The 27,781-nt window shown below is 46.9% G+C and overlaps 1 protein-coding gene across 1 annotated transcript; it reads right to left on the reverse strand.

Annotated features, from left to right (window-relative positions):
- LOC141975068 (maestro heat-like repeat-containing protein family member 2B) lies at nt 1–27,781 on the reverse strand. The gene is made up of 22 exons (XM_074935238.1): nt 27,694–27,781; nt 26,569–26,720; nt 25,884–26,027; nt 23,065–23,157; nt 22,521–22,590; nt 22,290–22,403; nt 21,475–21,548; nt 18,548–18,671; nt 16,986–17,095; nt 16,008–16,160; nt 14,681–14,835; nt 13,382–13,544; nt 12,739–12,932; nt 7,743–7,880; nt 7,411–7,522; nt 5,553–5,699; nt 4,189–4,371; nt 3,151–3,306; nt 2,519–2,653; nt 2,135–2,237; nt 961–1,026; nt 1–127 (listed from the first exon to the last, which is right to left on the reverse strand). Exons 1-22 carry the CDS (start codon nt 27,749–27,751, stop codon nt 30–32), a joined length of 2,742 nt encoding a protein of 913 aa, XP_074791339.1. The 5' UTR covers nt 27,752–27,781; the 3' UTR covers nt 1–29.

A 27,781-nucleotide genomic window follows, 5' to 3' on the forward strand; every position in this document is an offset into this window, starting at 1 on the left:
GGAGCGCCTTGTTCTCTTTGTCTCCCGCTTCATTCCCCAAGCACTCGGCCAGGACAGATGTCATTTAGGACCTCAGTTGCCACCAGCTGGACAGAGGGACTTGGGTCTTTCTTGAGGACCTGGAGAGCTGAAATGACAGAGGACAACATGTTAGTGTACAGACTGTCAAATCACAGCTAAGCGTGACCACAGAATCTTGAAGTACCAGAGCAGAATGATCACATGGTAAAATGTGAAACTGGGCTCAGTCCTTCTATTGGGATGGAAAATACATGAGAGATGAATATGCCTCACTTTTCATATTGTCACCTGTGCCTGAAATAGCTGGAGACTTACTACCTCTGAATACCACGCTACAGAAGCTCTCCAATATAAAGAAAGCTTTAGGTTCCTCCATTGGCTCCCTTCCATGCTCCCAACAAGCGGGGAGGCCCTGACTCGACCAGAAAGTCATCCACTCTGCTGTAAATGGAAGAAGGTCCATTGTTTCAATAGCTTCCACTTTTAAGTTTATTTTCCTTCTCTATTCAGGAGCCACTGTCTGAGCTCCAATAACCCTGGAATTGAACAGAGGCCAGGTCCAAGCTGGTTTGTGCAGGATGCAGGGCACCTACTGGAAGAAAAATTGCTGGTGGGAAATTGGGAGTAGCAGAAAGTGGCTACAATTTCTCCTCACCTGGGGAGTCCACAGAGAGCCAATAAAGCCCAAAGAGTGGATAGCACTGGCTGCGGAGGGGGCCTTGCCAGAACAACCAGGAGATGCACGGACTCACATCACACCCTCTGCAGCTGCCTCCTTCAGGGGAAATTAAAGCTGACTTTCTACTGGGCAAGAGTGAATTTGTCCTTTGGTGTGTGGCTGATGCACTTTGCACCAGTGGTATCGGTTACTGCTGCTTGTCAGCTAAATTCCTTTAGAACTCATGGATGAGCAGAACTTCAGCTGTATTTATTACTTACACATCAGCAGATGTTCCAGGTCTTGCCATTTCATACGCTGCCTGTCTATGTGTTCCAGGATGATGCCTAAATACACAATGGAAAACAAACAACAACCATAAAACCTTCCCTTGTTGAGTGCAAAGTGATATTAGCAGCCCCTAGACAGGTCTTTGGCCTCTCCTACTGTGGGCCTAAGGGTGAGCTGTGGGCAAGAGGATGCTAGTGCAGTTTAGAGTCCACACTGAAGAGAATGAGAAAGACTTTTTTTTTTAAGAATGTTTACACAAAACCCATTTGCTTTAAAGAGTCTGTGTTCCTCTTGCCACTGCTGTCAGTTATTGGAGACATACTAAGCTAGTGTCTTGGTCTAGTGGTCTGAGCAAAGGACTGGGGCCAGGAATAAGTGAGTTCTAAGCAGGGATCCCACAAGGTGACTGATAGGTGAGACTTAGGCCACAATGCCTGCCTGTCTCACCTGGGTATGCTTGGGAGAAGAGGGCACAGGGCCAAAGCGGAGGAACCTTTTGCCTCCTTGACAAGGTGGTGTGGCCAGGAACCTGAAACAGCAGGCGCTGAGGGCAGGTGGGCTGCATGCCTCCCAATGATGAAGTAGTAGTGAAGAGCACTGAGCAACACTGTGGGTGGGTCTGCACTTTGAGCGAGGGGAATCACTCCCAGTTCAATGGGACAGGCCCACTCTAGCTCGGACAGCGCTCGCATGCTAAAATTAGAATGTAGCTAAAGCAGCACGAGCAGTGGGAGGAGCTAGCCACCTTGAGAATCGACTTTGGGGTTTGGATGGGATCATACTTGGGGTGGTTAAACCTCCTGCTGCTCCTGCCATCGCAGCTACTCTCTATTTTTAGCACTCAGGGCTAGTGCGGGTATGTCTCATCAAGCTGGGAATTAGACCCCCAGCTCCAAGTGTAAACATGCCCTACGAGACAGTGTCCCAGCCTCTACGACTAAATGACTGCACCATGCTCTCCCTGCAACAATCCCAAAGCACTTTATAGCAAGTCATGATTTCCTCCGACCACCACACTGGAGAGATAGGGATATTAACATCCCCATTTATGTATGGGAAGCTGAGGCACAGAGAGATTAATGGCAGCTCAGTGCTGCACAGTGGGATTTTTTTCTCTCTCCCTCAATGGGAATACCAAAAGGGACACTGGGCATCATCTCTCACCAGCTAAGTTGGCTGCAACTGCCCGGATCTCTTCCCAGCTGCTACAGAAGTACGTGATGGTGCTTTTGTACAAGTTCTCCAGCAGCTCAGCATTCTCTTTGGCCTAGAGGAAATCAGGGACACATGAGCTCTCTCTGGCTAGAAGTGCCCTTTGACTGCCAGCACATGCTTTTACGAGCCACAGGTAAATCAGAGAAAGAACAGGTGACTGGGTGGACGTGGGAAAAATGGGGATCTGTGGCAGATTTACATTTCCCGTCACCCTCAGTCATATATCCCACTCTGACCGTTATTTCCATTACCCATCACACATCCTCCCCACACCTCTACACCACCACATGCCACTCCAGTCAAGAATCTCAGACACTTCAACAGCTCACTCACAAGGTGTCTGCAAATGTCCACCTGGAGCTCTTCAGGCTTCAGCTCGGCTGTACCATCAAGGTGTTGATTCACGGCAGCTTGGAGCCTCTTCAGTCCCAAAAACGGGACACAGAGGTGAAACGTAGCTCTGCATTCCTGAAAAAAAGAAAGCATGTCACACCATTTCATTGTTCCCTACGGAGTGCTATGGTCATTCAAAGGGAACTCATCTGCTTGACTGCTCATCTATTCCAGGATAAAAAGGGATTCATCTGGATGTAATTGGCAGAAAACATGCAGGAATGACTAATAGAGGGGAGAGCTTCCACTGCAACCTGGAGGTAGCATCAATGTCTTTTTGGAACAGATCTACCTAGGAAAGCTGCTTCACCAGGTCTCTCTTCTGTTCTGGGGAGGCAGGGGCCTGGGATGCAGAGACAGACAGGAATAGAGAGCTGTCGGGCTCAGACCCATGACCTATCCTGGATTCTGGTGAGGCAGCCATGGACCAACCTGGCGGGAACTGACTCAGCAGGAGGGCAATGAACTGAGGGGAGAATTTGGGCCTCCAGAGCAGGCAGGAATAGCAGAGCTCCCCTGGCATTGGGAGGAAAATTCCTTTGGCTTAGTAAATAAGTCACTCTCGGTCTTACCACTGAAACCCTGGGGTTCGGGTCTTGCAGGTGCAGCAGAAGTGTGACCCAGCTCTGTCTAACCTGCTCGGCGAAATAGCCCTTCCATTTTCTTTTGGTCAGGCGGGCCAGGATGCCAAATAGGACAAAGGACAATAAACGAAGAGCATCGTCCTCCTACAGCCAAGAAAGCCCCACAAGTTAGTAACTAAGGGACAATCACATCATGTACCTCGCACAGCCATCTCTTCTACGCTAAAGTCGAGGGATTCCAACTACAGCTAGTCGGAAACACTTTCATGAACTAATTTTTGATTCGAATTTGCTGATTCATCAAACTATTTTAGCGACAGTTCCATTTGGATGAAATTCCTCCAGAAGCCAGGCAGGGTCCTTAGAAACCTGCCTGCTGTCTTGCCAGTGCACCCATTCAGCTCCTTGGAAGCCCATCTAGCAGGCTGACTGGGATCGTGGGCTTCCAAACCCCCAGCGTCTGGGACCCTGGCTCTCAAATTTGCAACTCCCTGGCACTTCTAGCTCCCACAGTTTCCTGGGTTCCCAGCACCGGGATAGTCTGAGAGCAGACTGCCCGGACCCAAGGCTTTCAACAGAGCTCGGCTGAGAATAGTCATTGTGTTTCACAAAGAGTTTTGAAGTTTGGGGAGAGGGATTCCCACAAATAGGAACAAAACCAAAATTTGAAATCTCAAAATTCTCTGCAAAACGGAATCATTCCAACCCTCTCACGTAAAAATGGTATAGAGCAGGCCCAACACTCTCTATTGTACCTTGGAACCCACTTTTCATGGTTATCTAGCTACCTAATCTAGTATTCAGACTTTCTTTGAGGTTCTCAGTGGCAAGAAAGAAGAACAGAAGGGGGAGACTGTGGGAGCAGGGATGTCATCCCCATCCTCCTAATGTTCTCCTCCTCCGTAAAACACCTCTCTTCCCTGGGGCCGAAACATCTCTTCACTCTGACATGAGCAATGCCCAGGGAGTAAATGGAGTCTAAATCAAGATCGGTTGAACTGGGGCTGGAGAGTTCTGGTCACATACATTGTCAAAGTAGGTCCGGATCCGCTGGGTGAGGTCTCTGAAGGAAGAACCTATGTCCTTCTCTTTCAGCTCCTTCAGGACTTTGGCCACTGCTTTCATGCTCTCGCCAATGACTTCAGAACTGAAAGGGTCACTTAAGGCCCTGATCAGTATGACCATAAGAAACTTCTTGTGCTTTTTCACCTGGACAAACATACGACATTAAAGAACACTTATCACTGATCACACTTCTAATACGTTTTCTTTAGCAGTTATGAAACTGTGGGGATTTCATCTCCCCCTCCCACCCCCCGGAGACCTATAGCTATATTTCAGACCAGCTTCGAGCTACAATGAGCCAAACTTGGTGCCATAATACACCTGTGTCATCCTATTATTAGATTCCTAGTTACTTAGATTCCAAGGCCAAAAGGAACCCTTGTGATTATCCGGTCTGACCTCCTGCATAACATTGAACTTCCCCGAAATAGTCTCTGTTGGAACTAGAGTGTATCTTTTAGAAAAACGTTCAATCTTGATTTTAAAATTGCTAGTGACGGAGAATCCACTACAACCCTTGGTAAATTGTTCCAATGGTTAATTAAAATTACCATTAAAAATCAATGCCTTATTACCAGTCTGAATTAGTCTAGCTTCATTTTCCCCCATTGAATCTTCTTATCCCTTTGTTGGCTAATGGGAAGAACCCATTCTCAAAATGTGTTCCCCATGTGAGTAGTTCTAGACTGTCCTCAAGTCACTCCTTAACCTTCTCTTTGTAAAGCTAAATAGATTGAGCTCCGTGAGTCTATCACTAGAGGTATCTTTTCCAGTCCTTTGAGAATTCTTGGGACTCTTCTCTGAATCCTCTCTAATTTATCAGCATCCTTCTTGAATTGTGGACACCTGATCTGGGCACAGCATTCCAGCCGTGCTCACATGAGTGTCATATTCAGAGGGAAAAGAACTTCTTTACTCTTAGTCAAGATTCCTCTCTTTCTGCCTCTAAGGATCATTTCAGCCCTTTTGGCCACAACTTCGCATTGGGACACCTTATGTTCAACTGATTCTCTGCCATGACTCAAGTGGTTTTCAGCATCATTGCTTCTTGGGATAGAGTCTCTCATCCTGTAAGTATGGCCTGCATTTTTTGTTCCTAGATGGAGACATTTACACATGGTCATATTAAAGTGCACAGATTGTTTGCTTATGCCCAGCTTAGCAAAGGATCTAGCTTGCTCTGTATTGACTGCAAAGAGGTTACTCGGGTATGTGAGAGAGCAGAATTTGGCCTAGTGCATTGTGTGCAGCCTCTGTAAACTCCGAACAACTATTTCCCTTGGTTTCTCTAGTTATGCTGCATTCTAGTCAGTATTCTCTCTTACCTTCTCAGGCGCCCCATAGACTAAATTTCCCAGGCCTCTTACAGCCATCTGCCGGACAATGCTGTTCCTATCATGGGACTTTTCTTCCAAGATGTGTAAGACTGGCTTAAGGAACTTCTTCTCCCTGAGCATGGGATCACTCATTAGCTGAAAGAAAATCAACCTGTCCATTAGCCCCAATAGAATCATTAAGATTGGGAATAGAATTTGAGCAGACATGTCATACACTAAAAACAACAAGGAGTCCTCCTACAGCCCCACTCTTGAGGATACAGACAAATATGGCTACCCCTCTGATACTTGGCACATAATACACTCTAACTTTAGTATTCCACACAAATGAGAAAGGTCTACAAAACATGGAGCTTTCCTTTTGGGCACTAGAATAAGGATCCACTCACCTCTTGAGAGCCTCTTAGTGGCTGGGTATGGTATCACAGTCCTTTTCTCACCCCTGGTGCACCCTGCCAGCCGTCCTCAGTGAGTCTTCCGGGGCTCAGGCCTCTGGCTGAGTCCCAAAGTCCAAATGAACCCCTTCTGGGGTAGTCAAGAACAGTCCCATTGCCCTCACTAGGGTCTCCAGCCCCAACTCTGGGTCCTTTACATTCTGCCCTTTGTTCAAGCTCTCCATTAGCATTGTCCCCTCCATGGGGCTTAGGCCACTGTTGGTGGTAGGGGAACCTGGGTCTGCCCCTAACTCTGGGTTCCAAACCATGGATCCTATAAACAGGAGCTAGGCACTGCTTGATTTCAGTTCATTGTCGCTTCTTCCTACCGGCCACTTTTAGCTTCACCCTCACCTCAGGGTTAAAGTTCTTTGGGACTCTCTTCCTGAAAACCCAGCTTAAGTAAAGGCTGCCAGAATCAAACTCTGGCTGTCCCCTGAATTTCTGTGGCCAGAGAGCAGCGCCCTTTCTTGCCCCTCCAGTTCCTGCCAGGAACTGACCTGCTAAAGCCCTTCAGCGCCTTTTAGCCGAGCCTGAGGGGCTCGGATTGGCTGCTTTCATGAGGCCTCTCTAGACAGACCCAGATTGGGGGCTCTTTTCCTGGGGCAGGGTGTAGTAGGACCACGGGGCCTCTTGTAAGGAGCCTTAAAGCCCAGGTACAGCTCATCACAGGCACAGAGAGGTTGTTTTTCTTAGAACCAGATAAGCCCCAAAGATAGTTGCTTAGCATAAGTGGGAAATATGATGCAGATGTTGGAGGAAGACTGTGGAAAGGGAGGATGCTCCAGCAGGTATCCCCACACTAGTCTAGGACTTAGGAGACCCAGGTTCCATTTCCTGCTCCCTCAAAGACTTCCTGTGTGACCTTGGGCAAGTCACTTAGCCCTTCTGTGCATCAGTTCCCTGCCTGTAAAATAGGAAACATAGTGCTTCCCTACCTCGCAGGAGTGTGGTGGGGATACAGACATTAAAGAGTTTGGAGGTCCTCAGATACTAGAGTAATGAGAACCTAAGATAGACATTAATGTAGTTGTAGGTTGCTTGGTTGGTAGTATTAGGACGCTCGGTTCATTCAGAAGATGTGCTGAGCTAAACCAAAATCAGGAGCTGTTGGTTAGGATCAGCACTAGGACTTGGCAGAAGAGGTCCACTCATCCAAACTCTGTCCGTATCTCTCTCAGCCAGCACCTGTGGTTGTGTAGCTAGTATAGGCAATGACGGCAATAAAAACCACAGAGAGAGAAGGACTCAGAAAGGTATCGTGAAGTTCCTGGTGAGGTTTCCATATAAAGGAGGACCTATTCTACTGTCTAAAATGACAATTCCTCCTATGAACTGAACTGTACAACTCCCAAAAGAAAGGCAGACAAGAGTCTAATGGTGAAACTGCTCTTCAGAGCCCTGTGTCTTACCTGGGCAAGGAAAGCTGTGCTGGTGACTCGGTGGTTTTCTGAGGGGGAATTCACCCAGGGGAGGAGGCTCTGTATGATCTCAGGTGTTATGAGTCCAGATCTTAGCAGAATACTGGAAGACAAAAGAAACTGCTCATGGGCTAGATTGCACACTTCAAAAACTCAGCTGCTCTGAGCATACAGCTCTGATAGCTAGGAGTGGGAGCTGTGTGTTTCCACCCAGGACACCCCCGCACTCCCCGCCCACAAAGCTATAAATGGGAGGTTCCCTCTCAGCCACTCTATTGGCTACTCATTCCCAAGGATAAAATGATGCCTCCTAGATCTCTTACCTCACCAGCAGACACACTCCCTCATGGTGAGTCTTGGGGTTTTCCACAAGAATCCAAGTCCTCTGCTTCCTGAGCGCTCTCACCAGTCTCTCATTCCCACCCTTGAAAAGCACAACTTCTAATGCTTTGATAGGAAGCCTGGGGAAAGAGAGGCACAGAACTGCAGCAATCAGGAGGAAGGTGCAGCTTGAACAGAGAGTCAGGAAGCCCCGGTTACTTCTCAGGTCTGCTGTTCAATCGGCAGTTCATCCATTGGCAATGTCCTGGACACCAGTGTCCCTGGAAGGACTTGATGCTGGGAGGTAAGTTTCAGTCTCATACATCTCATAGGACTAGTTTTGCTAGGGACAAAATTTTGCAGTCCTTTTTCTCTTTCTGCAAGGAGTATGGGCACTAGCAGAGTACAGTGATATGGAAAAGATACATGATCAGGACCCAGAAACAGGGGGCATAGAGTGTGGTGATCACTAATGGACATTTTGGGGTCATATCTCCAGATATGAGGTGACAGAGTGCTGAGGGTTTGCACTTGAGTCAGCACTCTGGTCACTATTCGTACTACTTCGGTTCCTCACAGAAGGCCTAATTGGATAGAGGTGTACCCGATTACGAGGTCAGATTGGGGCTAGTGAGTCAAGGAACCAATCATTCCATTAACAGGGAAACTGTATAAAAGGACATGGGCAGGAGCCCTTTGAGGGGAACAGACAGAGAAAGAAACTTGGGTGACCAGATGTCCCAATATTTGGGGCTTTATCTTATACAGGTGCCTATTCCCTCCCCCCCCCCACCCCCATCCTGATTTTTCACACTTGCTGTCTGGTCACCCTAAGAGAAACAGAAAGACAAAAAGCTAGGAGAGCCTGACAAAGTGAGGTCTCTGAGTGGAAACACCTTACCCCCCGCCTGACTTTTGGAGAAGAGTTTAGAAAGTTGAGATACAATATAAAGGTGCTATGTATTGGTAGGGGGATTAAATAGACTATACGTTGGTGTTTACAAGCAAAAAAGTCTCAACGCGGTCTGTGTTTGTGGAAGACGTGGGGGTGTAACACCCCTCTCTGTCACAGCTGGGGGCTCATCAGGGATTTCCCTGTTATCTATGCAAATGGAGAGCCTGTTGGAGAAGCCGGTGTAGAGGTTTGGCAGTCCAGGTGATGGAGGGAACACTGAAATGGGTGATGAAGCAGCAAAGAGAAGTGTAGAACAGGGGTTCTCAACCTTTCTGTTTCTGAGCCTCCCCCCACCCTCAACATGCTAGAAATACTCCATGGCCCAGTTCCAGGCCTCTGCCCTGCCAGGCATCAGAGTTTGGAGCTCCTGGCTCCAGATTTTAACCCCACAGGGTGCAGGGACTTGGGGCTTTAGTGCAGGTGCTGGGCTCAAGGCTTCAGCTTTCTGCCCTGAGCCCCAGCTAGTCTAAAGCCAACCCTGCTTGGCAGACCCCCTAAAACCGGCCCGGTTGAGAACTGCTGGTGTAGAACAGTGGTCTCCAAACGTTTTGGCTCTCGCACCCCCAGGGTGACCTGCCGCAGACGCGCCACCGATGGAAGACCTGCCGCAGGCGGGCCGCCAGAGGGGAGCACCAGCCGTGGATGTGCAGAGCTGCTGCCGAAGGAAAAAAATGGCGGAGTGCAGTCCGGCGGCGCTACTGCTCCCACGCACCCCCCGGGATCATCCCGCGCACCCTAGTTTGGAGATCACTGGTGTAGAGGACCCGACAGACCTTCCAACAATCCCAGCAGGCAGAAAAACAGCCTTTCCTTGCCTGGTAGGTTTAACAGCAAAAGAGTCGGCAGGAATTTATACGGGAGCAAGCCCAGGTCTGGCAACAACTCCTCCAAAGTTTGGTGAGTCCCGTGACAGGAAATGGAAACCAGGCACAGGAGATCAGACTGTAAAATGGGACCTGCGAACAACCCCGATGTGGTTTTGGTTACTCTTCAAGGAGGAGCAGTGAGACCTCCTAGGGACAGAACAATGTGGGCCCTTCAGCTGACACCCTATTTAACCGGGGAAGCACATATAGGGCTTTTAGTGATGAGCAGGCAAGAGATTATGACATGATTAAGGCAGCCATGCTGGACGAGGTGGGGCCTGTCCACAGAAAAGTACTGCCAGAAATGTAGAGTTGAAAGATGGATTGAGGGATTATGCCTCTGTGCATTTGGACAGAAATTAAAAGATTGGGCCACTCATTGGTAAGGCCAGATACTCAGACTGTGGGGGAGATCATGGACTCTATGGTTTTGGAAGTTTCTTCAGAGTCTCCCTGAGCATACCCGAGTATGGGTTCTGTGGCGCCAGCCAGTTCATCTGGACCCCACAGTTAAAGTGAGAGGAATTTGCAGAGGCGGACATTCCCAGAGTGAGTCAGTGGTTTAAGGGACTAGATTTGAGAAGGACCAGAGTGCCTACTGCTGGGAAGGGCAGCAAGAAGAAGAGGGAGGAGCCTCAAGGAACTGTAGTGGGAGCTTGGCCTACGGTGTGCTTCCGACATGGACCTGAAGGACATCTAAAAAGAGACTGTCCGAAAATGGACTGTGGGTTTGCCCAGTTTTGTGGTTGGGACAAGACTCCTAGGCAGGGAAGAAAAAAGAAAGTACCTACCGTATCGGTCTGGGTAGGGAGGAGCCACCAAAGGGACTAATGGACACAGCTTCATCCTGTTTGCTAATCAGGCAGGAGTTAGTGAAACCCCACTGGATACTTCCCAGAGGTAGGATCAAAACTGAATACCAGGTCCATGGGGACAATAAATTCTGCCCAATGGCAGAGGTGACTCTGAAAATTAAGGGGAAGTTTAGGCAGAAACATGTAGGGGTAGTGGATGGATTGCCCCACTGCCTTCTACTGGGCATAGACTGGAATCCCTTTCTAACAGGGACACCAAGGCAGGTATGGAGGCCCAGGAGGGTGGAAATAAAACCTGAAGGGCCAGGTAAAGAGGAAATATACGTAAAGGGGCTGGAGGAACCTAGACACGAAAGTATAGACAAGAGGGAGGAGAAAGAAAACAAAGGTCAAGCGTAAAGGTGACTTAAGATCATCCATTGGGGTCAAACAGTCATCAAAGCCCTTACCACCAGCATCTCAGGAGCAGGCATCCCTAGAACACTTTGGAGGGACTCAGAGCAGTCTGTGTCCATGGAAGAGGCCGGGGCACAGCCTACCACCCCGTCACATATAGGTACCTAAAATGGGCCTGCACATGGGCCAACAGCATGAGCAGAATATATACTCGTGTCTGCAGCGCCAGCTGGGTACCCATCCATCTGAACAAATTCAAGTTTTGTGGACAAAACTGAGGCACCCATCTTGAAAACCTGACCCACTGTGGCCACTACATAAGATCAGCCTTACTGGGTCAGTCCAATGGTCCATCTACTCCAGTACACTGTCTTCCAACAGTGGTCAATGCCAGCTTCTTCAGCAGGAATGAACAGAACAGGGCAATCATGAAATGATCCAATCCCTGTTGTCCAGTCTCAGTTTCTGGCGGTCAGAGGCCTAGGGACACCCAGAGCTTGGGGTTGCATCCCTGACCATCTTGTCTAATAGCCATTGATGGACCTGTTCTCCATGAACTTATCTCATTCTTTTTTTTTTTTAAACCCAGTTATACTTTTGGCCTTCACAACACCCCTTGGCAATGAGTTCCACAGGTTGACTGTGTGTTGTGTGAAGTAGTACTTCCTTATGTTTATTTGATACCTGCTGCCCATCCGTGAACAGAGCTGAGATCCTGGTTTCCTAGGAAAATTCAGAGACATTATAAAACCATGAAGTCTGTAATTTGAGCACCTTGTTGGCATGGAATAAAGAAACACAACAAGAAGAGAAACTAATAATGTTGTCAGATTGGTGGGAAATGTACATGAATGTGCTACCAGAGCTGAAGTCAACTGAGGACTCAGGAATCTTAGTGTTAACTGGCGAGAGCACAGAGTGGGTGCCGAGGGGCCTGGTACGTACATTCTAGCTCACTAAAAGATTGCCCCATGAGTCTCAAATAAAAGCCCATGTCACCAATATCATTGTGAAACACATGTACAGATGCTGTGTCAAGAGTCATGGATATGCATTGAAAATTACATTCTTAGGATCTGTGTCTTGGGACTAGTCACCAGGAAAGGTGACAAAATGGTTTTCTTTCAGGCAAGAAATGTTTATCCATCTCTTTGTTTACATGTACATTAAGCATGTAGGGTTCACATTCAGTTGAGAAGGACTGTGAGAACTTCAAAGAAAGAAAAGTAGCAGGAAGTAGACAGGGGGTGGGGACCCAATTTTGGGGTATACATCAAAGGTTTGCTCTAGTCTATTTGGGGGACATCTTTCACTTAGGAAGTAGATGGACCGCGAGTTTGCTTCATGAAAGAGGGGTTGCGATCAGGCTTGGTTGAGAACTTTGGGTGAGAAACATCTTTAGACAGGAGGTTAACCTGTTGGTTAAGTTTAGTTTCTAGGAGCAGGATATGATTTCATTTGAAATGTAACCATTTTTGGCTTGCATTCTTACTCACGGTCACTGGAATCTCTGTTCTTTGAGAATCTCGGTTCTTGTTTTCACTAGAAATATATCTAGGTGCTGTGAGTTTTGCAGTACAGAGTATAAGTATCTAGTGTAGAGTCTAAAGTAGAAGTAATAAACTGGTGTGTCCTGTTCCATTGGGAACAGCAGGCCTGATCATTCTGTGGGAGTTCAGTGGATAAAGGTCTGGACACTCTACGGAATGGTCAGAAGACTCGGGGGTTGGTGTGTGCCTGTCATTAACCTGTACAAAGAGACTGAGGTCTGAGGAGGCCTGGGTGGCAGCGTTTGTTTTGCCAGAGCCTGGTAGTTTCAGGGAACTGACCCACAGCAGGCACAGACAAGACTTCCTCACTCAAAGGGCATGTGATGGTAAGGTGCCTCGTAACCCTGGGAACTCCTGGGGAGTGTCACACAACTCTACTGGAATTCTCTTTGTTTCTCTCCCTTCCTTCTAATTACCGGCAAGGGTTGCCCTCCGTAAGTTGTAGCCCTTCTCGGATTTTGCTCGGGCTGCTTCTCGTTGGCAAAGGCAGCTTTTGTCCGAGGGTTTGGCTGACCTGCTGCAGGAGAACAGGAAACAACTCTGGGAGCAGTTCCTGCACAGCTTTGCTCGACTGCAGGGCTGACACCACCTCAAAGATGGCACATGTTGCCTGAAAGGAGAGCATGGTAAAAAAGGAGATCTCTTCCCAACACCATCACACCCTCTCTCCCAGTCTGATATCTGCTGTACTAAATTCTCCCTTCTGCCAGTAACTTGAATGACAGCGAGCAACTTGCTTAACTCGTGGCTCACTTTCCCACATCTGTACAAATGTGTATGACCTCCCAAGGCATGCTGTGAGTCCAAAGGAAGATTTGCAAAGCACTGTGAGAAACCTGCTCCAAAGACTTTCTAATGGCCAGATAGTATTAAGGAAATGAGTAACGTAGCTAAAACTGCCGTATTTGGTCCACAGACAGCAGAGCCGGACTCAGGGAAACAGTCCATCAGAGGAGAAGTGCCCACACACCAATATTATACCACACTTCCCGCTTTCCATCAGCAGGATTATCACAGGGCACAGGAAAGCCTGAAAGACGTGTCTGTCATCTAACTTACTGAGAGAGGTTCAGCAGCTGCCAAATGCCTGTCAATTTCTGTCTCTGAGGTGATGCTGCCTTCTGTTCTTGTTGGAGTCTTTATCTTCTCTATTAGGGCTCGTAGGACTTGAGTGGCAAGCAAGGGGTCTCCCCCCAGAGATCTCCACAGCTCAGCGGTGTCACTGCAGTTTAACAGAAGTTACAGGTGAGCCCTGGACACTTTTGTGGCTCACACTGAATGCGTCATATTTTAGTAAAGACCAAATGTTCTCCTTGCCTATGATGAGAGAGTTAGGAGTCCTGTCCTCCTTTAACTCTCCTCGTGTTTCAATATTGAGTTTCCAGTTACAGAACTAAGTTAAGTGACCTAGTCTTCCTGCAGCCTAACCATTAATACTAGACTTTAGAAGGACAGGACGCAGAACGCCAACCTCACTTCCTGTTTTCTCCACTTCCCAGTCAATATGGAATCATGAGCATGTGGCTCCCAAAGATCTAGGGTTTGGAAGGCAAGTGGATGAAAAAAAAGCCAGATTCCTACTCGATGGACATACAACTATGAGAACGAATATTCATGGCCATCCTATGTCCCCTTCACAAATGGTGTCCCTACCCTCTGTTTGCCAGAAGCTGGGACTGGGCAACAGGGGATGGATCACTTGACAATGACCTGTTGTGTTCATTTCCTCTGGGGCATGTGGCACTGCTCACGGTCGCAAGACAGACTACTGGGCTAGATGGCCTTTTGGTCTGACCCAGTATGGCTGTTCTTATGGTCTTAGATTCCAGCACTGATAACTGATAACTCAGTTAGGGATCTTTAAACGAAATGATGGATCTGCTTCCAGTCCACTTTTAAGTACCAAGGATGGCAACTCTGCTCTAGCAGCCACACCCTCACTGATGCCAAGCAGAGGTCTGATGATAATATTGGCCCTAGTCTTTGCAATCGGCCAGGGATTTGCACTTGAAGCTGTCATGCTACCAGGAAACCAACAGCCACTGCTCATTTCCAGAGTGAGCTCAATTCAGGCGTCTAGAGAGGTAGATGTTTCCAACAATACACTCCAGTTATGCCAGTAAAGATAGGTCTTTAGGATGTCAAAGCAGCTATTAATGAATGGAAACAGAATGACACTTAATTTCTCTCCGCACCCCACCTTAACATGTTCTTGGACCTTCCTGCAGAAAGAGCCAGGCTATTAACCCTTAGGAATGATCCCAAACTGTCTGCTGCTTAAATGAAGCCCTACATCTCCTAGTAAAGCTGTGGGATCCATGTTTTACCAAGATGAATGCAATAGGTAGCGGTATATACCTGTCCATCGGCAGACCTTTGCTGAGGAGGCTGGAGATCATTGCCTCTTGGTGATGGTGAGCTAGAATGGACACTGCCTCCACCAGGAACTGCCTCAACCTGCCCTCCTGGATAGTAGGCATGTGGCGATATAGTATAGCCAGGATATCGGGCACCTGGAAGGAACAAAACCAGAAAGAAATGTCCCTTTTTCTTTCTCTCCATTCAGTCTACAGAATCAAAACCTTTCTTTAGCCATTTGCTGCTTTTTTAGAAATGCCTCACTTCAAGAAGCAAATGTTCAAATACGTCTGCGTAACTTGAACCCACACAAATTGCCCACTCACGGCTGTAAAAATTAACACTGACACACACATAGACATACCAGGTAATTTAATGTGGTGGTGCCCAGCTATGCATTACATAAACCAGTTCACATGCACAAAAGGCGGCTTTGCTTGCCCAGATTTTGCAGGTGTGATTTAAGCAGCCAAATCTGACCATTTGCCTCGAAGAATGCAGAGCTCATCAACAACCACAAGCACAAACTATGCAAGTGCTTTAAAGACAGTGTGTAAATGCCTGGGACTATGAACAGGGGACTACCTCTCATATTCATTCCTAGCCCTTCACATCTTCAAAACACTGTGCAAACATGGCAGTTCTGCTGCGAGGGTTCCCTGTCCTGAGGCCTTTCACCAGCCTTGTTAGAAGATTTGTGGAGTGCTCCTTTCATCTAGCCCTAATGCACTGGGCTCCAGAATAAGGCATATAAATAGTGGATCCCAAAGACACTAGAGTTTTCTCCCTCCCTCCTTCTCTTCTTAAAGGGTAGGTCTACACTGCAAAAAAAATCCCACAGCACTGAGTTTCAGAGCTCAGGTCAACCTGGGACTGTGGGGCTTGCACGATGGGGCTAAAAGTGGAGCTGTTCCTGCTCGGGCAGGAGCCCAGGCTCAGAAACCTGGCAAGAGGCTGGCAATAGCCCAGTGCTCTTTTTAATCCATGTAGCCCTTAACCATAGGCCTCCTAATACCTGGAGGCCTCCAAGTGCCAGTCATTCTGTCTTCTTGTATTTTCCCCAGAGTCTGTTTTCTCAAGCCTTTCTTGGCTGAATACTGTGGCAACAAGCTAGACCAATAAACAACCAACCATCTTCCTTTTCCCTTGGATTATCTCGGTCTACTGCTATTGATTCTGCCATTGCCTATCTTAGGGTAGAAACAGAGATGGAATCGACTCTATGTCCGAGGGGGAGAAACAGCAAGATTTTTCTTCCTTACACATGAGGGCAAAGATCAAAAAGCCTAGAGTTCAGGCAGAAAAGCTCTCCAGTTCCCAGTTTTACCTTGTCCAGCATGGCATCTCCACGCTCCATCAGGATGATCTTCATCCACAGTCCAGCTGCCGCAGCACAGGTGGGGCTAGCAGACAGCAGACCACCCAATGTGGCCTCAATAAAGTCTGTGGCCTGTTCCGAGGGAAAGTACTCACTAACAATCTGGGAACAAATCAAAAACAGGAGAGACCGCAATGATGTTTGGCTCCAGCACTTTTAAAAATGGAAAAAAAGATACATGCATCAGCAGATGGTGAATTAGCCTCCTGTCTAGCTCGCCATTTGGGATTACAATTCTCTCTCTAGTCTATAGACTACATTTTTGTCTTCTACACTAATGATATCAGATTAGAGGCAAAGACTCTGTTGCACAGTGAGCACAACATTGTACTGGATATGCAGGAGGTAAGATTCCCCTTTGTAGTCTCTTACATACACTGCATCTTTTTACAGCACATAGAATTCACTCAAGAGAGGCGTGCACACAAATATCGGCGAAGGCAAACCCACAAGGTGACAGAATGAATCCTGGGTGGTTTCTCAGCTTGATGTTCCACTAACACAGTTTTTCTCCTGGATGGCTGGATGGCAGGGCTGGCTCCAGGCTCCCGCCGAGGAAGCTCGTGCTTGGTGCGGCAGATTGCAAGGGGCGGTGTTCCAGCCAAGCTTAGGGCGGCATGGGGGCTCTTTTATTTCATTATTTTTTGTGCTTCACCGCTCCGGATCAGTGAAAAAGCAAGAGCTGGCCCTGCTGGATAGGTACATGTGTGCGTGTGCATTTTCATGGGCGTGCAACATTCTGTGGAATCTGGTTTTTACGTGGCATTCAGAGCACACATCTATGAAAAGCATCTTGCTGGTTACAAGCAACCAATGCCCCACTCCCACAGCTCTCTCCGAGTATGGAAAGGCATCATGAAAGAGCAAATGTCAAATGAACGGTGGCCGGTCATTCGCACATCCGCACAAGCTTTTTGAGTCAGTTACCCTGGCCATTTTGGAAGATGCCTGAAACAGAGCCTCGGGGTCTGGAGCTGTTACTGCTTCACGGAGACATCTCAACTCCTCCTCTGCTGAGCCCAGGTTTATGGACTGGCCTGGAGTGGAGAAAAGGAGAAAAAGTACTGTAACGATTAAGGAAACTGAACCCCTACTGCATGGTTCTTCATACGGGAGGATCCATGTGCTATGTTGTCATCAGCATAGTGTAAAATCTTGGCCCCACTGAAGACAATGGCAAAACTCCTGGTGACTGGAATGGAGTCGGGATTACACCCTGAAATGTCTGAACGTTACCAGTCGTGGTATGTTATTGTGAATGATCCAGGATTGAACAAGCTCTGTGTTCAGCTTGGAGCAGCTTTCTGTGGGTGCCTGGTTTCAGTAGTCTCTCTGCTCTCACTATTTACATCTCAGCTCCTATTCAAGTGCAACTCATGCAGGTAGATCAGAGGTTCCAGTTCAGAGGTGAGTCCCTCCCCCAAACTCTCCTTGTAAAAGAGACGGGGATAGACAAAAAACTTCGGCAAGAAACCCAGGCTCATCAGTCACTTCTAAACAATGCTGGGATTACTATGTTGTACATTCAAAGGTTGGAGTCCCTTATTCTGTTTCTGAATCACCAACACTGTTTTTAGGACTGATTAAGAATAATTGGAAATAGGGTGACCAGGGGTCCCGATTTTATAGGGACAGTCCCCATTTTGGGGTCTTTTTCTTATATAGACTCCCCTTCCCCCCCCACCCCCTGTCCCGAGGTTTCACATTTGCTGTCTGGTCACCCTCATTGGAAATGGCCTTAAACGATAACCAAGCTCTATCCTTTAACATCTAACCATTAGGTGAAAAGAATATCCTACTCTTTCACAAAGGGGAAAAATGGCCTCTACTTACTCCAATAGCTCTGAATGCTCATGACAGAGGGCTGCTGGAAGAACTTTTTGTTTACAGAATTATTCCAGGAAACTTCTCCAATACAGTCAGTGGCAGGGGAAAGAGAATGAAAATGTTTAGTACCAAGGGCTTGTCTCCATGGAGATATTCAAGAAAGCTAATCCACATTCATTTTCAAAATGCATTAGTTAAACTTCATTCAACACCTATGGGGACACACTTATTTAGAATTAAAGTGGCCTTCATTCAGGTTAGTTTCATTCATGGAATTCACTACAATTAATAAGGCCCATTTTAATTCAGAATCCGAGCACCCACACATGTGTTTAATGCCATTTACCTCATGCACTTTAAATGGACACCTTTAGTTCATTTGGATTAACTTTCCTTAGTGTCCCTGTGTAGACAAGCCCTAAGGAATTTAGCGCTTATCTACCTGTATGCAGACCATTGATTAGTTGTACAGTTCCCAAAAGTGTGCTAGGCTCTTTACACATCAGAATCTTCTCTTCTAATGAGGTATTTACAAGATGCCCACCATTCTGTTATCTAAGCAACAACAGACAGGACAGAAAGAACTAGATAGGCAGAGAAATGGACATTACAACAGTGAAAGAAGGTGAAGAATTCCTTATACCTGCTAACGGTCTCCTCACCTTGTATACAGAGAAGGCAGCTGATACAGTCAACCACCCACTGACGGGACGTGGCCAGCGAATCACAGCTGAATGGTGCTATTTTTCCAATCAGAGATCCAAACCGATCAAAAGTTCCCTGAGTCTAATGAAAAAAGAATGAAGAACGAAGAATGAATGGTCTCCAGTTGGACTAGACTTCACTTGCCATCCTTATTGTTCAGACCAGTCAGCTCTGTGTTTTTGGGGAACCAGGGCGCAGTATCTAGCCTGTCTGACTCATGAAAGACACCCCCCGCCCCCACCAGTCTCTGTTTGAACCAAAACCCATCAGAGAAAAGGCTTGCAGAGAACAATGAAGGGTGTTGGGAGTCACACCTAGACCCCTCCGGAGAAGGGTGACAAGATTAAGACATCTCCATTTGCATACAGAATGAAGAACAGAGACAACTCCCCTAGCCTCATCTGCATGAAAGATGGGATAGGAATTAGCATGAAGAATGAGGGACAGAGAACCGCACTCAACTCTGGGACCAGAAAAGCAGGGACGCACTGCATCATGGGAATCCCTGCTCCAGATGCTAATGAACCTACGCCTGCACACACCTAGCTCAGCAATTATCAGACCAATTCTAGTAATAAATCTTTGTTATCCTAAAATACTGAAGCAGCCTAGTTGCCTTGTGAGCTCCCTGGAAAAAACCACCACCCATAGCCAAGAGCGATCAGCTCCTATTGTCTAGCCTAAAGAAAACCCTTGAAAACCCATCAGTTTACCCATAAACAAATCTAGTGTTCTCCCTTGAACCGTTGTATTTTCTCTACAAAACCCCCTACCTATGCCCAAGTAACGGTTCTGATGTATAGACCCAAACTCTGCTTCAGTTCCACTGGGATTCCATCTCCTGACTGATTGTGCGGGGGGCTCTGCCTGTCTCCAGCACTCAGGACCCTGAGCTACCACCATCACCTGGGAACCCCAACCAGTTCAAGCCTCGTGGAGTGGGTGAGATTCCCCCCCCCCCCCGTCCCTCCGTTTTTTTTTTCTTCCTCAGATATTAACCTTTCAAATGTAACCATTATGATTGTTTAGCCCTCCTTGTGTAGTTATCACTATTATTCAACAAATAACTTTTATGGTTCAGCTGGTTGCTTCTCTCTCTCTCTCTCTCTCTCTCTCTCTCTCTCCAAATTTTACTCTGTATTTTCCGCTTCCCCCATTTACTCTGCAGCAACCCTTCTTTTACCTAAGCTAAAGATCCCGGTAGTGCCCAAAAATACTGTGGGGTTTGCTCATGAAGTGGGTCACTACCAGTACAATTGTAACGTGAAAGTGGGATAGGGATGTGTTGAACTTGGGGCACATAAGAGGGGAGCAGCTGGAAGTGCTGCGTAACCCAGCCCAGTGAGCACAGGGACATACGAGAGGATCAGCTGGAGAGGGCTGATGGACCTGGTCCGCTCAGACTTGCTCTGCTAGTGTGTGCGTGCGTGCGCGCGTGCTCATCTAGTTCTAGGGCGGGAGGGACCCAGCCCTGGGGAACCGAGGTCCTGCAGGGCAGCTCCATTGGGAGGGCACTTGCAGAAGGAAGGAGTAGAGCTCCATAGGAACACACAAGTGACATAAGCAGCACAGTAATAGAATTACAGACCCTCCCCCTCTCCCCAAGAAGAGTAACCCTAACCAATGAGCCTACCACAAAAGTAACAGGCACATCTGGTAACACTGTGCCCCTGATTCCTGTACTGTACTGGGTAATGCACATTGGAAAACATAATCCCAATTGTACATACAAATGGATGGGGTCTAAATGAGCTGTTATCACTCAAGAAAGAGACCTCAGAGTCATCGTGTGCAGTTCTCTGAAAGCATCCGCTCAACATGCAGTCAAAAAAGCTAACAACATGTTAGGAACCCTTAGGAAAGGGATCGATAAGAAGACAGCAAATATCATTATGCCACGATATGAATCTACAGGACCCCCACACCTTGAATACTGCGTGCAGTTTTGGTCATCTCATCTCAAAAAAGATGTGTTAGAATGGGAAGAAATACGGAGAAGAGCAACCAAAATTAGGCCTATGGGATAACTTCTCACCCAAGGGAGATTAAAAAAAGAGCGACGTTTCAGCTTGGAAAAGAGACGACTAAGAGGGAATATGCTAGAGGTCTATAAAATCATGACTGGTGTAGAGAAAGTCAATAAGGAAGTGTTATTTAGCCCTTCACCTAACACAAGACCAAGGGGTCCCCCAATGAAATTAATAGGCAGCAGGTTTCAAACAAACCAAAGGAAGCATTTCTTCACACAATGCAGTTAGAAGACAGGATACTGGGCCAGATGAACCATTCTTTTGCGGGAGGCAGGTTAGCCATTCTTATGTTTTATGTTCTTAGCTAGTTAAATAGAAATTTTCCTTTACCATCCTGGGAGCCTAAGAACCAAGAATGCATTTGTGACACTGGCAGACCAGGCAACCTGTGTATGACCCATAATAACTTAACAAGAGGCACTTCCACTGTATCAAGACAAAAAGAAAAGGAGTACTTGTGGCACCTTAGAGACTAACCAATTTATTTGAGCATAAGCTTTCGTGAGCTACAGCTCACTTCATCAGATGCATACTGTGGAAACTGCAGAAGACATTATATACACAGAGACCATGAAACAATACCTCCTCCCATCCCACTCTCCTGCTGGTAATAGCTTATCTAAAGAGATCACTCTCCTTATAATGTGTATGATAATCAAGTTGGGCCATTATGCTTTTGATTTTGTCTCCTTGGATTAGAAACATGGATACATTTAACACCGGCAGGAGAATGACATGCCTTCTCTATTCTGCAGTCTCTCATCTGGATCGGAATGAAAGCTCCACCCAGATATCCATTCATCCCATAACACTGAAAAAATTGAAATAGTTCACTGTTCCACACACAATCTTACCGTAGCATTCTGATCACTGAGAGTGGATTTCACTGCCTTCACAATCAGAAGCTTTTTACCTCTTGTCTCAGGCACTGAAAGATAAGGAGAGGTGTACAGTACTTCTTTGTTCCACACACACTCACTTTCCACACTGGAATTAATCCTGGATTTCAAAGGGCCCTACTTAAGAATAGTACCAAGCTTCTCTCCTCTACAGAATCAGTGGGGAAAACGTAGGACCAGATTCTGGTCTCAGTTGCACCAGTGTAAATCTAAAGTCATTCCATTTCTCTAAATAGTGCCATCCTACTACCATGATGGAAATATTATAAAGGGGTTTGATAGACTGAGGTGACTGAAGTTAATCTGTGTTTACACCGGCATAACAGGACTCAGAATCTAGTCTAGAGTGTATAATACTTAGGATTCTCGAGTCAGGAGTATTATTCTATTTTTATCTGATTATTATTAACATGCATTAGCCCCAAGTTAACTTCTGTATTTGAAGTTGAAAAAGACCTTGACAAATATCTTGGGCTACATTCAGCACTTAGTTGAACCTGTTGATTTCCATATGGGGCCATATGGGAGTAACTTAGGGCAGCATTTGGTCCCTTAGTGGATCTCCAAACCACTGGTGACTGTGTGTTCTAGAGCCTTTGTGCCCCAGGTGCAGAGGTGATGAGTCTGTTGCAGCCCTGCCGTGCCTACAGAGCCTTGGTTCTTTAGCTCAATCTCTAGTAGCTCAAGCTTTTAGCTCTGGATGTCCTCAACTCAACCCTCAGCATGTCGGCCAAGAGGGCAGCTGGCACAGTTGCTCCTGTGTTACTTACAGTGAGCCCCAACAATAGCTCTCAGGAGCTCTAAAGACGCCACACGAACGGCCTCATGCTCAATCTCCTGCTGCTTGTGTAGAAATGCCAGCAGGTCATCAGGAGAAGAACGGGCTACAAGGGAAGAAATCACATCCTCACTGTCTGCAGAACTCTTCTTCTTACCGTGCCTCACAAAGGTAAGGAAGTAACAAAGAAACCACTGTGTAACTCAGAGTCTCTTCCCCTTACCTAGCAGAAGTACACAATGGAACAGCTCTTTGTGGTTTTCTATGCTGAGCTGCTTAGCTGGAGAAGAGATCTGGGGGAAGAAGGGAAATGGTCAAAGAAAAACTAATCAGAAGCAATGGAAAAGAAAAATGTTCAATTAATTTCTAAGCTTCCACTTCCTGCTGGTCCAACTAGAGGTCTGAACCCCAGGGAGATGGTCCTGCATGCACAGCAAGACTCAAAGACAATGACCACTACATTAGATAAGAGAAGCTAAAGTGTTTTGAGCAGCAGAGCTGACCTAATCAAGACCCAGCCACAGTTTTTACTTTACAACTCTGACTCCCCCTGGTAATCGGCTTATGGTGAAATTGCTTTACAAACTGAGCTGGATAGTAGCTAAGAAAATGAGAGCGCTCCCTGCTTACTCTTGAGCCTGCAGAAATCAGTAAGGCATGAGGAGGTCCCCAGGCTCTGCACGATCATTCCATCGATTTTTCAGTGTTAATATGCTTCAGATCTGCTGTGCCTAAGCTCAAGGGATCCAAGCAAAACCACTCCTCACCTGGTTGTGCAGAGCACTGCAGATGGCTTGAAACTTCCCTTTAGGTAGAGGGATCTTATATTCACCAGAGACCTCCAAGAGCTGGCTCAGACTCTGCAACAGAGGGCGAAAGTCAGATGGTGGGCACACAAAGGAGCCATATGTAGTGACTGAAGCAGATTCAGGGGATTCCTAGATTCCAAGGCCAGACCGGATTCTTGCCATCATCTAGTCTGACCTCCGGTCGGTATGACACATGCCATAGACCTTGCCCAGAATAATTCCCAGAGCAGAGCTTTTAGAAAAACATACCAATCCTGACTGAAAAATCGTCAGAATCCGCCTCGGCCCTTGATAAATGGCTCTAATGGTTAATTATCTCACCATTAAAAATGTACGCCGTATTTCCAGTCTGAAAGTGTCTAGCTTCAGTTTCTAGCCATTGGATCAAGTGACATCTTTCTCTGCTAGACGGAAGAGCCCATTAGATAATAGGAGTCCCTCATGTAAGATATTATATAGACTGTAATTAAGTCACCCTGTCACAGGATAGGTCCACCCCGTCAGGGTGGTATCAGGTTGAGGAGGAATTGAAGTAGATCTGGAGTGGCCCAACTGGCCTAGTCTCCCTAGCTACCACAGCAGTCCGGGCTCCTAGGGCAGCATCGCCTAATGGTCAGGATCAGTGCAGCAGCCCTTGGGTGAGGGTCCGCAGCCCAACAGCCTGAGTCACTCGGGCTGCCCTTCTAGGGATGGCAGTGCGGCCTAGTGGCTAAAGTCAATAGACCCACCCTTGGCTGCAGGGCAATGCGGCCTAGTGGCCAGAGTCGATAGAACCACCTTTTGTGGCAGGGAAGTGTTGCCTAGTGGTGAGCCCTTCTCAACTGGGTCCTACCTATTCCACAGGGCCCCAGCCCAGGGCGCAGGGGTATCTGCCACCAACTCAGCGGGGATCCTTCCAAAGCATGCTGAGTCAAGCCCGCTACCTCAACTGGATCAATGCTTCGTCCACCTAGGCTGCTTCCCACCCGTTCTTCCGCAGCTGGGAGTCTCAGGGATTCTGGGGTCTCTCCTCCATCTCTGGCATTGGGTGCCTGGGGGTCAGCTGCAGCCACAGTCCGGCTGGCCTCTGAATCCTGGAGCACTGGCAGTCTCTCTGCAGGAGCCTGCAATGCGCCTCCGCTCCCTTCGGCAGCCATCCCAGCCTGAGCTGAGCGGCTCTCTTTTGTATCCTGGGTCCAGCTGAAGCATGCCCAGCAGAGATGAGGGGGCATGGCCTCCTCCGCACACAAAGCATGATTAACCCCTGCTGAACCAATGCGGGGTAGGTAAACCCCATCACACACCCTTTTACTTTCTGTGTATTAAACTAAATAGATTGACTTCCTTGATTCTCCCTCTGTAAGGCATGTTTTCTAATCCTTTCGTCACTGTGGCTCTTCTGTCAATTTATCAACACCCTTTTTGAATTGCGGGCACTAGAACTGGACACAGGATTCCAACAGTCGTCAGACAAGTGCCACATTTAGAGGTAAAATAACCACTGTGCTCCTCCTTGAGATTCCCCTTTTTATGCATCCCAGCTTTCGCTTTTTTGGCCACAGCATGAGTTCATGTTCAGCTGATTATGGCCCATGACCCCCAAAATCTTTTTCAGAGTCACTGCTTCCCAGGACAGCATCCCCCATCATGTATGTGTAGCCTAAATCCCTTGTGCCTAGACGCATACATTTACATTCAGCCGTATTTAAAGGCATATTCTTTCTTTGCGCCCAGTTTGCTAAGTGATCTAGATCACTCTGAATCCATGAGCTGTCCTCTCCATTATTTACCATTCCCCATTTTTATCTCATCTGCCAACTTTATCAGTGATGATCTTATGTCCTCTGCCAGGTTATTGATTAAAAAAAAGGTGAAAATCAAATTCCTTCCTGCATCTAACACACTTTTCTCCTTTGCTGCTTGAAGCTTCCAGGATGTCTCGGATGCCATCTACATATTTTACTATGTTTACACAGTTGTGTAGTGCCCTGATGCTATCAAACAAGTCCATGATGCATTGGTTCCCTCCAAATCATGGGTATTTCAACCCCCAAAGTGACCACATACTCTGTACTAGAAAGCTTCAACCAACATAGACGGTGAGTAAATATCACTACCAAGAAGTTAGAGCTGTCTCTTGACTTCATTTACAACTGTGTAGCCCCACTGAAGACAGAATATGGCCCCTTACTTCTCGCTCATGTGGTACTGAGGGGGGATGAAATAGAGAGACAAGGTGAGTGAGACAATATCTTCAATTAGATTATCACACCCACCTTGTCGCTCCAATATCTTGGACCAACATGGCTACAACAGCACTGCATAGAACGGTAGATGAAACAGACGGGCAATGATTTTATATCTATCGAGTTATGCAATGCAAAGCAATGACCCTCAAGCCTCCTTATTATTAATTTTCAACCGTTGACAGTTGGCTTGGTACCGACAAGAGACAACATATGGTAGCCCCTGCTCTGAGGAGCTTATGATCTAAAAGAGAGACACAGAGTTGACAGGATGTTTTGGGAAATCACAAGGAGGGAGTATCTTGTTGTGCAGGTGTTTTGTTTTTTATCTCCTTCTCCTCCTCCCCAGGAAACAGAGGATGCTTTTCATCAGAGGCAGTTACCTACAAATCTTGTTGCCTGGGTCACCATGTGTATAAACCCAGAACTTGTGTGCCTATTTATTATCTAACAAGTCACTATCTAGACCAGGAAACCCCACTGGCAGCAAATTCCTCCTGCAGTTCATACATGCACACACAGAGACAGTTACCTTAATGAGTGGTACCTCACCTTGGTGACGTGCAAAACATCAATTTCCTCCTTATATTGCTCAAGGAGCCATGAGATCTCTTTAAATATCGGATTTTGCGGCCCCTTTTTGTGTAGCAGGATGCCCATCATGGGACCAAGGGCTTTGATGATGGCCTGCTTGAGCTGCATAGATGAGACACAGAATTTATGTTCCTACGAATTCATTTAATATCTTCCAATAGGCACACCTTTTCTACTTCTAATGAGTGCAGTTTCCCTTGTTCCACTGTCGGAACGGTCCTATCCCAATATTTCCTGGTAAAGAACCAGGACTCGTAGGGTTGGTGTCAGGATTATATTCTAATGCACCTCACAACTAGACCAGGTAAAATATTTCCCCAGATTAGTATGCATTCTAGGCCAACTCATCCCTGCTGTAACTCCACTGGGGCTGAATGGACTTAGACCAGGAATTAATTTAGCCCACTATCCCGGGTTCATCTGCACATTAGGTGCACAAAACTAGACTCCATGTACACTGGGTACAGACCGAATTTCCATGATGTGGTGACATTATAAACGTATGGGTTTTCGATGTTTTACTTGACAATCTGTTCCATCCAAAAGGACCTACCCTTAAATGCCATCATCACAAAGAGTGCCAGACACACAGAATGTAACATCACAATTTCCGCTAAAGGTTTAGAAAGCCAGCAATTCTCACCTCCAGCTCCTCACAGGTCAGCCAGTTGCTGGTCACATGACAATATAAGGGAAGAATTTGATTGCAGAATTGTGATTCACCCATTCTGGGGAATGGGCACTTTTCCCAGTTCATAAAATATACATTCACTGCCCTTGACCATTTTTCCAGAACTGCACGGAAGGAGAGAAGACAGGCAATGTGAAAAGGACATAGTAGTAATGAGGAGAAGTTGCTTTCTCAGAGAAGACACCCAGGCCTATCGTTTACTCCAATTCCATGGCAGCTACTGCTCAGTTCAGGACTAGATGCTGAAATCCCATATCAATTTGGAGCTATTTCTCTTTCCCCCATTCCATTTCTTGTTTCTTAAAAGGCTTTTTTCTTTGTACATCTTTCCATCTTTTTTCAATTACCATCATTTGAAGACTCTCGTCCCCTGCAGTTATTGTTTATTCAACCCGAACACTGTATGATTTCATCCTGAGTTACAGTTTGTCTGAAAGATGTTCAGTGCCCCTAACTGCCATTGGCTTTCCTGGGATTTGAAGGTAGTGGGGAGCACTTTGCCCTAAAAGTAGGTGTGTCTAGTGTCCTTGCTAAGACAAATTAGGGCCCAATCCTGTTCTCTATGAAGTGGATGGCAAAATTCCCATTTCCCTCAAGGGCACAGGATTAACCCCTTAGTGAGCATCACCTGAAAAGCAAAGGAAGAGAGAAGTGGAGAAGACAGAGAAAGAGGGTGAAAGGAGATGATGATGATGAAGAAACTGAGGAGAGAGAATGGGTGGAGGAGTGGGAAACAGGGGATTTTTAAATGTACAGTAATGAAATCTGCTCCCTTCACCTCCTCCCCCAGGAGCCTCCTGGCAGAGGGGCAGCTTCAGCCTTTGTGTCTGTTTATTTTAAACGATATGTGTGAGTCATAAAGGGCCTGAACTTACAAATGCTCAGCACCTCCTGCAAAGTAAGGAGCACTCTCAACTTCACTGAGTGCCATGGGAGCCAAGGAACGCAGCACCTGGTGCAATCCAGGGAAGGGAGCACAGTTCAGGGCCTGTTTGCAAACTTGGTCAGTCACTTAAATCTGTACCAAGACCCCCTAAATATCCATTTGGGGCACCTACAGGAAGTGCTGGCACTTACCACCACAAAATGCTTGTCTCATCCTGCTGTCCTTGACTAACTCCAACATGGAGATCATGTCGTTCAGGATCACTCCCACAAAAGGGAT

This window comes from Natator depressus, chromosome 20 (assembly GCF_965152275.1).
Source record: "Natator depressus isolate rNatDep1 chromosome 20, rNatDep2.hap1, whole genome shotgun sequence".
Taxonomy (NCBI): Eukaryota; Metazoa; Chordata; order Testudines; family Cheloniidae; genus Natator; species Natator depressus.

Bases quoted from the DNA above. Each gene is read 5' to 3' on its own strand.
- LOC141975068 (XM_074935238.1), bottom strand. From the start codon at position 27,751: ATGATCTCCATGTTGGAGTTAGTCAAGGACAGCAGGATGAGACAAGCA. The intron at 3,307-4,188 runs GTATGTGACCAG...TCTTGGCTGTAG, and splicing joins TCCGGACCTACTTTGACAAT to GAGGACGATGCTCTTCGTTT. The intron at 2,238-2,518 runs GTGAGTGAGCTG...GATTTCCTCTAG, and splicing joins TGGACATTTGCAGACACCTT to GCCAAAGAGAATGCTGAGCT.